This window comes from Lutjanus erythropterus, chromosome 20 (assembly GCF_056507025.1).
Source record: "Lutjanus erythropterus isolate fLutEry1 chromosome 20, fLutEry1.hap2, whole genome shotgun sequence".
In the NCBI taxonomy this organism is placed as follows: Eukaryota; Metazoa; Chordata; class Actinopteri; order Lutjaniformes; family Lutjanidae; genus Lutjanus; species Lutjanus erythropterus.
Window position 1 is genome coordinate 22,677,974 of NC_139336.1, and position 14,552 is coordinate 22,692,525.

Consider the following 14,552-nt stretch of genomic DNA (forward strand, 5'->3'; position numbering starts at 1 on the left):
AATGTGTGGTGTTTACAACACCTTCTATCCTTAGACACTTGAATCAGGTAAAGAAAAACTCCTGCACAAATAAAACCGAACCTTGTCAGTGAAGAGAAGAGTACAGCTACACTCAGGCTGAGCGTCAGAGAAGCTAAATCTCAATGAAATATTTATCCAGACGTACTCAAATATTTATTTTAATCATTCATGCACAATTAAATAAACAGATCTCTGAACTTAAACCATCTGATTTAGACAGATCAGCTTTTGATCTCTTACTTTATCATGCGCTCTTACAGGGTTACACGCTGTGATTTCTTCCTCTGTTTTACTATTAATTCAAAGATGAAATATGAACATGGAGTCTATTTTTTTCTCCTGCATGGTTAGATCTTCATAGAACTTTAGAAACAATGACAACTTTTGTTTTCACAAAACTATTTAAAGCCAGAGACGCCTACAGATACCTTTCCACATAATCCACCAGTCTGCGTTTTGTATTTGGTTTCACGCTGACACAGTCACTATGTTTGTATTGAAGAAGTTCCAGTCTGTCAGAAATGTGACAAGTTCATTGTGGGTTCATCTACCAAGTAGGGCTGGGCATCATTAAAAAATGACAATACCAGCGCCCTTTAATTGATACAGATACCAACAGAGTCATTTGATACTTTTTTTTTTTGCTTACTTCCTTCACTACTCATTGTGTGAAACAAATCCTTAAAATGATCCTTTCACATTTGATGCATTTATTTTAAATCAGACGCCACGGGTGTCTGTGGCCATACTCTGGAACTTTTGTTGGCTTCTCATCACGCTGAACTGTCAACTCCGTCAAATACACCTCACTTGGCTTGACCAAACCACAGGCTATTGGTAGTGAGACAATCACAATTTGCATTTAGTTGAAGAATGCTTGCAGTGATTGGCAGCAAGCAAAATCATACAAATAGTCATTAATTTCTGCAATTGATTGCAGGTATTGTTTGACTTGGTGGCTTTGATACTTCTGGGCAATTGGTTGTCAAGCAGTGGTTCTTAAACTTTTTTTCTGGCAGCTTTTCTCTGAGCTTTGACCGATGAACCGATAGCAAAGACATGTGTGTCCCCTCCCCTGGCCACTCCCCTGGATTTGCACATATGTGACTGTGCTTTTAATTAGGGAAAACTATAATCAACTACAAATGGACGACATTCTTCTATTTTTGTGTCTTCAATGCATGAGTGTGTTCGGAAGATCTGTCGATGTGTCACTGCGGGAGAAGCACAGGAGCAATGAATGTCATTAGTGAAGGATGCCTTTGTTTGCCAGTTCCAGGGAAGCTGCTGGTAGTGTAATTAGTTACACCTACGCTGTTTTGGCAAAAAAAAAAAGTCCCTCTACCTTTTGGCTTTGTTGGATGAAGGTCACATGGTTGCAGTACACAAACTATATTTGGTGACACTGAAATAAATTAAACAATAGGTAAACACGAGTTATATTTAATACAGAGGGTACGGACGTTCCTGCAGGAGTTCCCAAACATTTTTCAGCTAAAGACCTGTGAGAGAAATTTGGAGCCTCCCAAGAACCCAAACTTTGCACATTAGAGACAACACAAATCAAGGGTGGAGTGAAGGAATGACAACCACAGATAGTAAGATAATGTCAGCAATTGACCTTTCGCTAAGCCCAACCCTCCTTGTTGCTATGATTGTCAAAATATCCACTGTTGTACTATAGAAATAATGTACAGTGATAATGGTTAGAAGTAAGCAAAATCAGCTTCTCGTTTCTAGCTGATGACTGTGGGTTTTGTTGGTTAAAACAATGACTCTCAGCAAATCCCAGTTTAACCACTGGGGATAAGTTGAGTTTGGCAAATGCAGTGGTAACACAAGTTTGGCTGGAGGTAACGCGACTGTTAGCCAGACACGCTAATGTTTGCAGCTTATGTTAGAGCAGGTAAAGACAAAGTTTTATTCATTCTTCATGCCTTTGTTCCTGTGTTTTAGGTTTTTGAAAAAGAGAAATTTTGTCCAAACTCGAGAAACACAGAGTATCGCTCTTCTTAGAACAAACAAGCAAACAAATGTTTTGACTTGCTCCAATGCTGAGAATGCTTCATTTAGAGATGCCTGTCCTGTTTATTAATTTTTAATCACCTACCCACATAAGCCCTGAGGCCTCACCTCTGTGTTTCAAATGGCTTTTCCTTTTTCCTGGGAAAATTAGTTTTACTCACAATTGGCAACCTAATAAAAATAGGTCAATCTGGGTCACACCACAACGCTGCCGTAAAGTTATCTTATTCAGCTTGTTGGTCATTCTTGAGCAGTACAAAGAACATCCTTTAGTACAAATGCATCTTTAGGAATGTGTCTTATCCTGATCTAATATCCAAATTTAACATCAGAAATTAGAATATTTTCTCCTTTTTTACATCATCTTGTAACTGATGTTTTATGTTGTGCTTTTTAGCAGTAAAATAAAGAAACATAATTTGTGATCCTTTTTTAATTCTCATCTTTTGTCTGATAACGTGTGTACTCTGTACTGTATAAGCAATTCTTTCTCAGTCAGTAAACCTGATGACTCTCATTCCTTGTTAATACCAATAAGCACTGTCTTACTGGAGTAATACTCTGTAACTGGATTAATGACTGAGCGAAAAACCATGTGAGGTATTGGTACGAACAACTTTACGGATTAAGGTTTAAGTCATCTAATTTTGTGACACCATCAGAGGCACAACAATTCAGCATATTAAAAGACCACTTTAAGATAGAACAACACCCAAAGATAATTTTTATAAACTATGTGATATGAATAAATCTCATTAGATTACACAAAACAATGCGAGTGTTATACCATGGAGGAAATATCAGACATTATGTAATGTTTTCACTCAGCAGGCGTCCTTGGTTAAACTTGTCAAAGAGGGTTTGTCACAAGCTGCGTTAAGGAAATGTCTGCACATTTTCTCCTTTGTGCTTTGTTCCCAGCAAAGGTGTCTATTGTGACCAAGAGACATGGCATCAGACAAAAGTCTTCCCTCTCTTTACTTTTGCATTCTTTTAGCACAGAATCTGTGGTGTTTTCTGAGCAGCTACTTGTGAGACTCAGACGGTGGTGGTGGCTGAATGTCTGACTGTGGTTCAGGTGTTTAAATCAGAGAGAAACAATGCATGAATTTTGTAAGATTTACTTCAGACCATTTGAGGCCAACTAGCGACAGATACGCATCATATGCTGAGATTTTATAAATAACCTGCTCGCTGAGTGATCACTGTAGAAACAGGTAGAGGAAAAAAGTCCCTTTCTCCTTGTGATTTATCTTGCATGTGGCCCACTGCTGTTGTTCACCTCGTTGTAAATATATGTATATATTTTAGAATGTATGGAGATTTGATGGAAATTTTCACAGGGCTAGAAGATAGGAACCAAGGGCACCTTTAGATAACTGACAAATTAGGCAGAATAACGGAGAAACTGCACATCTCATGACACAACAAACACTGTGCAACACAGTGGAAATGCCTACAAAAAGTTACTTCTTTAATATTTAAGACTCCTTCTCATATCTAGCCTGTGTTTCATTCAGACAGAATTCCACCAGCCTTGGATCCAGTCGAACCATTTAGAAATGTTTATTTAACATTGGGCAGGTTCTGTATGATGATTGACAGAGGAGTGTCACCTGTCTGGACAAACGTTGCACATTTTGCTGCTGAGATTCATTGTAGGTCTGTCCAATTGCATCCAGTCAGCCCGTCCATCTGTTGCAACGCCTCAGGCTCCCGAAACTCAGATCAAACTGTCAAACTAGACAGTATGAATCAAATATGAGTCAAGATTCTGTTATTGCATCGTCTCTTTCTCACCTCAAATGTTTTCAGAAACATAGTTTTGTGGGGGCAGTTTTGTCATGCCATGAAATTATTTGAGTCGCAGTTAAAGGTCCAGTGTGTGAGATTTAGGGGGATCTATTGGCCAAATATGGAAGACAAGTATGTTTTCTTTAGTGTATAATCACCTGACAATAAGAATCACCTCAGAATGAGCCATTTATAAGGGGGTGGGTTCTCTTCAGAGGCCAGCAAGTTGCCACTTGGAAGGGGAGGGCGAGGCAAAGTTTTTTTTTTTTTTTGTCAACTTTGCAATATTATATAAGATTTAAATTCTGTGCATTGCCTATTTTCTCACCTCAAATGTCATCAGAAACATAGTTTAGTGCACCGTTTAGCTGTAATACAATAAATGTCATTTTCTATCATGCTGTCAAACAAAAGCTCTAGAAAGTCAGGCAAACCTGTAAAACTAGGCAGTGCTGGTCAAATATGGATCATAATTCTGTAGTAAATTACCTCCTTCTAGCCTTAGGTGTTTTCAGGCTAAACATTTGTATGACTAATTCGCGTTTGTGAACTAGTCTGGCAATGACCTGACTAGCTCATATCAGCTCTGAATTAAGTTCCTTTCCTGGTTGTGGAGAAGGGGGTCCTTCTTCTGGCTTAGGTGTTTTTCACCAACATGGAACCAGCTCCTGTTCATGGTTCAGGCACCTAATTTTCAACCGTTTGGACCATTTCCACAAAATAAACTGGTTGGGAACCTGAAAAGTTGGTTCCCAGCTGGAACCAAATGTAGTAGGTTTTCTTGGGAACCGACAGGGGTGTGTCCTCTGTCGATGACATCTGTGACTACAAAGACTCTGCTCAAAACAGGTGGAAACGTGGGCTGATTTGCTGGATAGCGTCAAGCTTCCAAGAATACTGAGTGACACTAGTTCAAGAACCAGTAAATTTGATGGGAAAGAGCCTGCGGGCAGGTGAATAACAGCTAACATGGCAGAGCTAGTGACTACAGGAGGCCGTCCTCTCTTCTTCGTCCCCTCTGTCACTGCCTCTCACCATTTTCATTAGGTTCTGGTTCCTCTCAACGAAGCTGTTTGGTGATAATTTTTCATGCAACTATATCAGCATGCACCAGCAAACTGAATAATTGTGTTGTAAATGCATTTCTTTCAACCAAGGTGAATTCTTGGTGGCACCGTTGCATTTCTTGGTGTGGCTACAGACCTACAGACCTTGGCACCACCCCTGGGGCTGAAGAATGATGTGTGGGATTGGCAGTAATGTGACAGAAGTTTCATCATGCTGCTGAAATTCATTTGAGTCAGTGTTGATATAACAAAATTAATGCAGGTTTAATAATGTTATGTAGGGAAGAGCCCTTAAGTTTCATTAAATTTGTTTGTCTTGCATTGGTGAGAGGGGCGTTCCACATCTGAAGATCCTTGATCCTACTTCACTGCTGTGGTTATTCTATTACCGACTGTATTATATACTGAGTATATATCACATTTCTCATTTTAGCTGGCTGACCTCTGCACCTCAGCAGTGCCAAATTCCAAAACCAAAGGCGTTCTACTCCAGATTAGTTAAATATAGAGAGGTAGGTGTATTGCTGTGCAGTTTCAGCACGTTTATTATTTATGCTCAGTTAAAATCAAAAGAGATTGTGAGAGCATGACTTATCGTCGTACGATAATTTCACATCGGAGAATTGCAGTCATCCAGAGCTGAAGGGGATTAAAATAATTTTCAGCAGTCCATCTGTCTTCCAATATTTAGGTCAGGTTCTTATGTTGCAAGTTCAAAACAATGAACACAGCTACTTGAAGTTCTGTGTTTTGATAAGGACGGTACCACACCCAGAGAATTCCTGTGACCTGAATACACAAAGACTCATTGCAGAAAGATGTCATAGTCCAATGAAAACACGCTACTGTACACAAAAGTTAATCCTGAGATGAGAAAGCACAGTCGCCATTCAGCAATAATTACACAAGACTTAATCCTGAGATGAGAAAGCACAGTCACCATTTAACAATAACTAGTTCCTGTGATTTGATATTCATTGTTCATTTTGAGGCAACACCCTCAACCTTTTCCACGTCAGTTTAATAATAGAAACAGTGTTGCCCAGTTGGGCAGTTTTCTATTCAGCTGGACAAGATAATTATTTAATTTGGCGGTTTGATGATTTGGGATACTTTTTGAACCATCTGCCTAATGAAAAGGTAAGCTGTATTTCAATAAACCAGCTCCTCCTCTCTTCAGTGATGTTTGATTAAGGTTGGGATTAGGCTAAGAGCTGAAGTAAACAGACATTTCAAATGATTAAAACCTCCTTCCACGTCTGTATTTTTACTAGTTTGCATTTCTCTTACCCACAAATTTGCATGCACATGTGCGTATACAGGGCTACGTGTGTGTAAAAATAATTAACAATGGAGTGAAAAAAACCTCAAATTTCATCCAAAGGGGATTAATAGAGTATGTTCTTCTTCTCACCTTGTTGGTTTATTGATCCACTCTGATGGGGGAAGACTGAAGCAGCATGACAGCTGAGAGATTAACCTTAATTTATCTAGATATCATGAACACTCAGGTTCTGGCAGAGGTCATACAATAATAAAAGTTTGTTTGACTTGGCATGAATTCAAACAAACTTTTAATTAAAAAATATGTGTTAAGTTGCTTTGTATTCACTAAAAGGGGGCGTGGCCTGATATTTTGGCAAAGCACCCGTACGTACTGGTCTGATACATGTGAGCAGCGATGGTTAACACATACGTGTTTATTTTCGAACATGAAGGGAGCATAAATGAGCCTTTGCAAGTGAGCCCCCACTGTTTTTACCCCACCCCCCACCCACCCACCCACATGATTTTGAAGCTGTTTAAGGTTTTGCTTTTGCTTTTGAGTGTTTTTTTTTTCTTCATTTCATGTGAATGCTGTTCATTTCATTTACAGTAGTTTATTATCCATTTTGTTATTGTCATGTCCCTTTTTTTGTTTTGTTTTTTTGTATTTTAGTATCAATCAATTTTTACCTATTATTTGCCAGTACATTTTTCCCCTGTCTGGTGCTGTTTGGGGACTGAGTTTTGATTTTGTTTTGCTCTGCTGTGGTTTTGTGTTATTGAAGCGTGAAAAACAATAAACTTTAAGTCATAAAAAAGGTAGCATTTCCTCACAGAAGCACTTTAGTATAAAGAGACTGTTTGCAGCTTTATGCAGCGTACAGGGCTCCTCCTTGTATATGAATGCTGGATCTATTTTTAAATCGTTACTAAATAAAAAGCATAATGACGTAACACCTCTAAGGAATCCTTTCTATTGTTCAGCTTTTTATAGAGTACATCGTGTTTTGAAAGATGCACTTAATCTGAAATAATGAACCCTATAAAAAAGCCATCGCGTAATGTGTCACATGCAAAATACCAATTAGACAGCCACTGACCTTAAAACACTCACAGTAACGGTATGCATTTCTATTGCTGCAGTGTACCCAGTAAAATGGCCCCTCCTTGACACGACACACCATGACTTATAACAAAGACGAAATTTCAGTTAATTACAACTTGAAGCATCTTCTCCTGTTGAAAATATTATTCAGTCATACCTCTGTGATGAAGGACTAACAGTTCATCTGTTTATGTAACACGTTTCCTGTTTAATGAATGTTATGTAACAGACTTGATGGAGATGTGACTTTAGGTTTACCTAATTATACTAATTAAAGACGTGACCTTAGTGCAATGTGTCCCAACCACTTGGTACAGTTGGACAGCCAACAAAATCTCCCTTTGTGCTCAATATGTGCAATATTACAATGCAAACAATTTACTATGCTGAACAAAACACCCATAAGAGCTTTCCTCTGGTGTTTTTCTCAATCTAAAATTCTGTTATTTCTGTCTCCTAATGATGAATTAATGAAGAGCAGCTGCTGTATTTCACAGACTCACTTCTGTCTCTAGCGATTATAAACCAAAAAATATTCAAGTTTGACTTGTTTAACAATATTTCCTGTTACGTGGACGTGATGAGCACAAAATTTCCACTGCTTTGCTCATTATTCAGCCAAATTGTGTGCAGTATTCCAGTAAACCGTTTGTGGCACATACTCGAGAGCAAGTTGAACCAGTCCGACGGATAGAAATCTCAGGAAGTCGTTGGAGGAGTTAACACCCCCTCTGTCAGTTGCCCACATTGTCACACAATTACTAAACGACAGGTGTGTGACTTACGTGACGTGACTTAAATAACTGGCTGCAGTGATTTCACATCTCTTTTATTACACTGGAAGGAACACGGACCTGTACACTGCTTACTCTCTGATCAACAAGGAAACAACGTAATATCACCCATGCCTCTTCTCTCAATGGAAACACAGGTGAGGCACAATCGAGCTGACTGTTTTTATTTGCAATGTTTTTATTTATTTTACTTTTTTTTTATTTATCATATATTTTTCATGTACACTGTAAAAATAAACTTTTTTTTTTTACTTTTAGAAACCAATAGTGTCTGGACTGCCTTAGCATTTTAGGTCAGCTGAATTTGAGTGGAGTTTAGGTAATTTTGTAATAATTTGAAAATAAACTTTTTTATTCAAATAAACTTTATATCAACTCAGTTGTACTTAAGAAAACATGCTCACAGTTGTTTACATTATTGTAAAAACTAACAGTTTTGATGTATACTAAAGTTTATTGGAGACAGAAAGTTTTATGTTTTCTTTTAAACTATGAAAAATAAGGATCTCAGAAGAGTTTTAACTCTCAAACAATGCATGCTGGAAAGTCTGTTAATATATGCTGATCATGTTTCTATAGAAACTTATTTCAATGAGTTCAGTGAACTTGTTAAATTCTGAAAGTAAATGCTAGAAATCTTAGGTGTTATTCATTTGAATGCATAAAACTTTATATATTTACATATATTTATGGTTATATTAATGAGAAATGATTTCTTGACTCCATCAATCCATGCATGATTTCTTACAGTATTAGAATTAAACTGCTCTTAAAATTCTACAGAAATAAAATCAGCTTTATTTTGAAAATCCTTAAAAAAGTATGAATAGATTATAGTGTAATAATAAAAAATAAATAAATGATGGGAATGATAACATGCATTATAACTAAATTAACATTTCTAAAATTAAATTGGAACAATTAGCATAGTTGGCTCAGACTTGAAATGTATTCGATTTTTAAACACACATGCCAGGCGTGAGCATGTGTGTACTGACATTTAAGTTAATTAATAACAGCACATTGCTGTTAGACGTAATCCTGAGGTGGAATGTGTTGTGGATATTGCTGCTATGACCTGTATGTTCCCCATCTTTTACTTGTGTTGCTTATGTCCACTGAAATATGTGAAATTGTTCTGTTTTAGTACTTTTTTTAATTTGAAATACACACATTTGTAGTTTCTAATACTGAAAGATTCAAGCTCGTCTAAAGAGGAAAAGTAAATTATCTCAACTAAAGAATATAGGTCGGCAATGCTTTTTTTTTTTTTTTTTCCTCAAACTTTATTTAAGAACTATTGAGTTGGGTTCAAAACTCAAACTCATCTGAAGTAAGTACCTTGAGTAATATTTTTATTCCAGATTCTAAATTGTGAATGTTTTCTGCTTTTCTTTACTCCTCTATGACAGTAAACTAAATATCTTAAGGGTTGTGGGCAATAAAATATAAATAATAATAATAAATTAATTGTGGCTCTAAACTGCTTGCTACCGTCTAAAAAAAGATCCTGTAACTCGATGGTATGTGTTTGGTAAAATGACGTATAAGGAGCGAAGGAATGTATTTATGATTTTTTTTGTGTCTGTGTCACGTTGATGACACGTTATCTCAAGTGAGCGGGTTGACGCCACTGAGACACGTACAAACACACTTGTGACATGTGGTCAAAAGTGTTTGACAATCATCAGTCAAGATGATGCGACCTCGAAAACAGCGAAGCATTGTCACCCGAGTGTCTCAGGCTGAGAAGTGGGTTTGGTCAACCAGCACTGTACTTCACATTTTGGATATTAGAGCAGGCAAAAATACAAATGTGATACACAGAAAACCACTGTAGGGCCTGGCCTAAGGAGAAAAAATGAGAGACGGAAGAATTTTTATATTGAATGATGAGAATTCAGTTGAAATGTCACTTTAAAAACAGCCATTTATCTTTTTTCTGCTAACTGCGTTCTTAGGCACACATGGAAATGGCACATGGAGAGATCCAAGAGGAGAGACTCAAGGAGCCGACGGAGAAGATGAGAGAAGCAGAGAAACAGTTCCTTAAAGACCTGTACACTTTCATGAAGAAGAGAGATACACCCATAGAGAGAATCCCAAATCTGGGCTTCAAACAAAGTAAATATTATTCATTTTATCACATTTTGTGCAGACCAAGCTATGTTTTATGCACCGAAACAGACCATTATTACTTCAGTGTTTTATATGACACAGTTATATCATATTAAGAATATAATTTATCTGCCTATTATAATATATGGACATAAATATTAGCTTTAATTGTAATTATAGTAAATCTGACTTTATAAGATTAGTTGAAAAAAAATTATCTGTAATTGTCTAATACTATAGCAACTGTTTAAACAATTCTTCCAGCAAAAATCACAAATTTTTCTAGTTTTAGCATCTCAAGAGTTTTCTGTTCTTCCTTGTTTTAAGTCAATGTAAACTGAATATCTTCAGGTTTGACTGTTTGAAGATGTTACCTTGGATTTTCGGACATTTTATAGAACAGTCGATCAGTGAATTGAAAAAATAATCTGCTTATTGAGTATATGATGAAAATAGCCCTGCATTCTATTAATAAAGTGTGTTTTTTTCTCTGTTTTTTAGTTGATCTGTTTTTGATGTTCATCACAGTCAGGGACATGGGTGGCTACCACCAGGTAAGAAAATATTTCATAAGTCGTTTTTTGAGAAAGTTTGAGAAAGAAAATCATTATTTCAAGAAAGAATCTTTTTTTTTTTTCATCACATCGGCAGAAATTGTTTCATACTCTACACACAAGCACAAAATAATAAAATAAATTATTCTGCCCTCTTCCAGGTGACTGGTCAGCAGCTGTGGAAGCAAGTGTACAACATGCTGGGAGGAAACCCTCGCAGCACAAGTGCAGCCACCTGCACCCGCAGACACTATGAGAAGTGAGTTAAACAGTGTGTGTGCATTTGTCAAGCTGAGATCGGGCGGTGTGATGGTCTAATGTGATCGATGTGTTGTTTTGCGCAGGCTGCTTCTGCCGTACGAGTGCCACATCAAAGGCATACCGATGAATCTCTTGCCTCAGCATCAGCCAAAGCACTACCACTACGTCAAAGACGATGATGACGGCCAGAGACCAGCTAAACGCAAACTGTTATCAATACCTCTGCCCCAGGTTGGTATTATTTTACTCTCAAACAAGATCAGAAAAAAAATGGCAAACTCAGACTGATGTGATTATACTTAAATGTAAATATTCTTCATGACATTATGTATTAAATCGTGACATCCTGAAGTAGCTGTTTGGGTTATAAATGCCATGGGACTGTATGATACATTTATAATATCATTTAAGACATATTCTTATGAATAATCTGGTTCTGATGCAACAAAAACTCACTTAAGATCCCAATAATCACATAATACCAGTAAAATCTGTTTCTTTTATAGTGCATTTGACAATTCAAACTTATTTGGTTTCTTGATGAGAGTCAGATGAGAAGATTGATAACTCTCAAGTCTGTACAGTGAATATGCAGCTGAAGCCAGCAGCTGGTCAGCCTGAGACTGGGAACAGGCTGAAACGGGTGTTTTGGGGGCAAAAAGCGGTGGTACTTAGGAAGGGTCAGTTGTAAAAAAAAAAAAAAAAAAAAGTTCAACTTCCTGGAGTCTCCCAAGGAGACTAAAAAAGACGCAAGGGTCATTACATCACTAACAAACATTACATGCTCAAGACTTTGGTGCAGCACTGCATGAAAAAAGGACTTTCTGCCCTGCAAATGACCCTAATTACAGCCTGTGAAGTCAGTAAGGCAGTTCTTTTCAATATTAATCATGCTAGCTGGAGACCAACAGCAAATAATGACTGCACATTTGAATAAACTAGTCAGACACCAAAGTCTGGCACCAACCAGAGCATACAATGTTAATGATGTAATGAGGCTTCATTATTTTTAAGTTTCCTTGGCATCTCTGCTGGTTGCCCAGTAACAAGACAAGTTCATCAGTGAGCTTTAGAGGTGCTGAAAGGTGGATTTTGTTACTCAGAGCCAGGCTAACTGTTTTCCCATTTCCTATCTTTATGCTAAGCTAAGTTAAGCATCTGCTGGTTGTAGCTTCATATTCAGCAAACAGACATGAGGGTGATACCAATCTTCTCATGTAGCTCTTTGAAAGAAAATTAATAATCGTATTCCCTAGAATATCAAACTGTTCCTTCAACCTCTAACAAACCACTTATCTTTCCTACAGGGCCCACATATCCCCCAGTCAGGCCGATATGGGACTGTCTTCCATCTGCCACTCCCCTACTCTCGCTTCTATCACCCAAGATACCCAGTTCTGCCTCCTAGTGCCCCTCTTACTGCCTCGCCGCAAAGCCGCCCTGTCCAACAGCCCCGGTTTTCTTTCAGTCCATATCGTCCAACCCCAACAGAGAGCATTCAGGAGCCACTGGAGCACTTGCGCTACCTGGCAGAACGGTACAAGACCTCATCCGGCCTGTCTGAGCCTCTGAACCTTAGCGTCAAAGCATCAAGATCAGAGAACAACAGCAACCCTGCCTCGTCATTCGCCCCACCTCCGTCCAGCAAGAACCCAAAGTTTTTGAACAAACCCTCGCCTCTGTACACACTTCATCACCCGCAGGTGGTGAGAAACGAGACACAAGATGGCGAGGCAGGTGTAGGTGACACACCATATTCATATCCTGTGGAAGCTGGAGACTCATATGTCATTGATGTCAAAGCTATGACATCATCAAGCAGCCCCACAAATGACTCGGCTCTGACACTTAGAGTAGATGAAGGCACCATTACAATGCCCCAAAACCCCAGCTCATCAAAAACAGACCTTACAATGCAGCCAAGAGATGAGAGAGAAGGAAGTCCAGAAGTTAGGGCGCTCAATCTCGGTCATACGCCGCCCAGATTCCCTCAAGAGAATGGAGGCGATATGGAAATTGAGATACCGCTGTCTGTGTTTCGTAACTGGCTCAGGCTGTGCAGGTCCTCAGCAATGATGCCTGGAGATAAGCAGCCACCGACTCTTCCTACTCTGGAAGACCTCTCTGCACAAAGGAGTTGTTCCGACACAGACGTCCTCCCAACCAACCTGACATTTTGCATGAATCCCCAACAATTGAGCCCAGTCGCCAAGGATCTTAGGCTGAGGCCGAGCCCCCCACCAGCCACCCAGCCCTCTGGTAATCACCACAACGCGAGCCAAAATCCTCTCATCGGCTACAAGCCTTTGCCCACGAGTGGCATTCTGAAAAACGCAGCCAGCCAAGATGTCTTTCCGTTTGATCAGCAGGATCTTATTAAGTCATACAGCTGCAAACCTACAACTTGCTGGGATGCATATACCCAGGAGACCCAGGCTCTCCCAATCCAAGCAAAAATTGACTCTATTCCCCTCACAGCTCAACAAAACTTTGCCGCCCCTACGGAGAAGTCAGAGATGGGTCCCTCAGCTGTGCTCATGCTGAACCCCAGCTCCACGTCTCTGCTGCAGCTCACCGCTGAAGAGGTGATGAAGCTGAAGAGAATCATCTCGAGCTCATCATGAACATCAGTTCATATAATAACATGGACAGTCCAACACCACATTCAAAGCTGACTTATATAACATTACTCTGTCATATACTGTACCATAATGAAGTTTTGTTTTGTATATATTTAAGTATATTTTTTAAATCATGATTTTAATCTATAACAATTCATTCGTATCGAGAGCAGAGCTTGATTTAAGGAAAATGTGCTTTGTTTACTATTTTTGTTTTTCTGTACAGTAATATTTCTTTTATAATAAATGTAACACTTAACATAATTATAATGTAAATCTAAATAAATTCAAATAAATAAAATATAAGTTTCATGACAGATTTCTGTAACAACTCTGGAAGGCTTAGACTCAGGTGCAGAAAAACACACAGGAGGCAGAGTGAGGTTCAAACTAAAATCACTGTCTTTACTTGAGTCCAAAAAGGCAAACAAAACAGACAAGGAAAAGGCACAATCCTACAATCCAATAAACGGGCCAAACAATCCAGGGAGCCTAACACAGCCAAAGCTAGACGTAAAGTCACTGAGAACAAAGACAATCTGGCAAAGACATGTGGAGCTGGTGGGGGTTTATATACACAGGGATGGTAAGGAGGGTAATCAGGGGCAGGTGAGTAAGTGGCCTCAGGTGTGGTTGATGAGAGGCAGGAAAACACAGGGAACTGAAATGACACAAGAGGTAGCATTACAAAATAAAACCGGAAATAACATGACAAAATCTAGACTGTTACAATTTGTTTACTGGGTGATTCTGTTATCTTCACTCTACACTAACAGGTGTATTTTTCATGTATCTGTTAATATGAAGTTTGTTAGTCTTTAGAGGTGTAGCAACCACCAATGTTAGGGAGTAGTCAAGTAGTAGATTAACATGTTGCAGTAAAATGCTGGCAGTTTAAGTACATTCATGTTTGCACAGTGACATAA

The 14,552-nt window shown here is 38.6% G+C and overlaps 1 protein-coding gene across 1 annotated transcript; it reads left to right on the plus strand.

Annotated features, from left to right (window-relative positions):
• Window positions 1–9,995: 9,995 nt before the first annotated feature.
• arid6 (AT-rich interaction domain 6) lies at window positions 9,996–14,072 on the plus strand. Its single transcript, XM_084746023.1, has 5 exons — window positions 9,996–10,196; window positions 10,692–10,744; window positions 10,906–11,003; window positions 11,089–11,236; window positions 12,313–14,072. Exons 1-5 carry the CDS (start codon window positions 10,040–10,042, stop codon window positions 13,627–13,629), a joined length of 1,773 nt encoding a protein of 590 aa, XP_084602149.1. The 5' UTR covers window positions 9,996–10,039; the 3' UTR covers window positions 13,630–14,072.
• The last annotated feature ends 480 nt before the right edge of the window (window positions 14,073–14,552 follow it).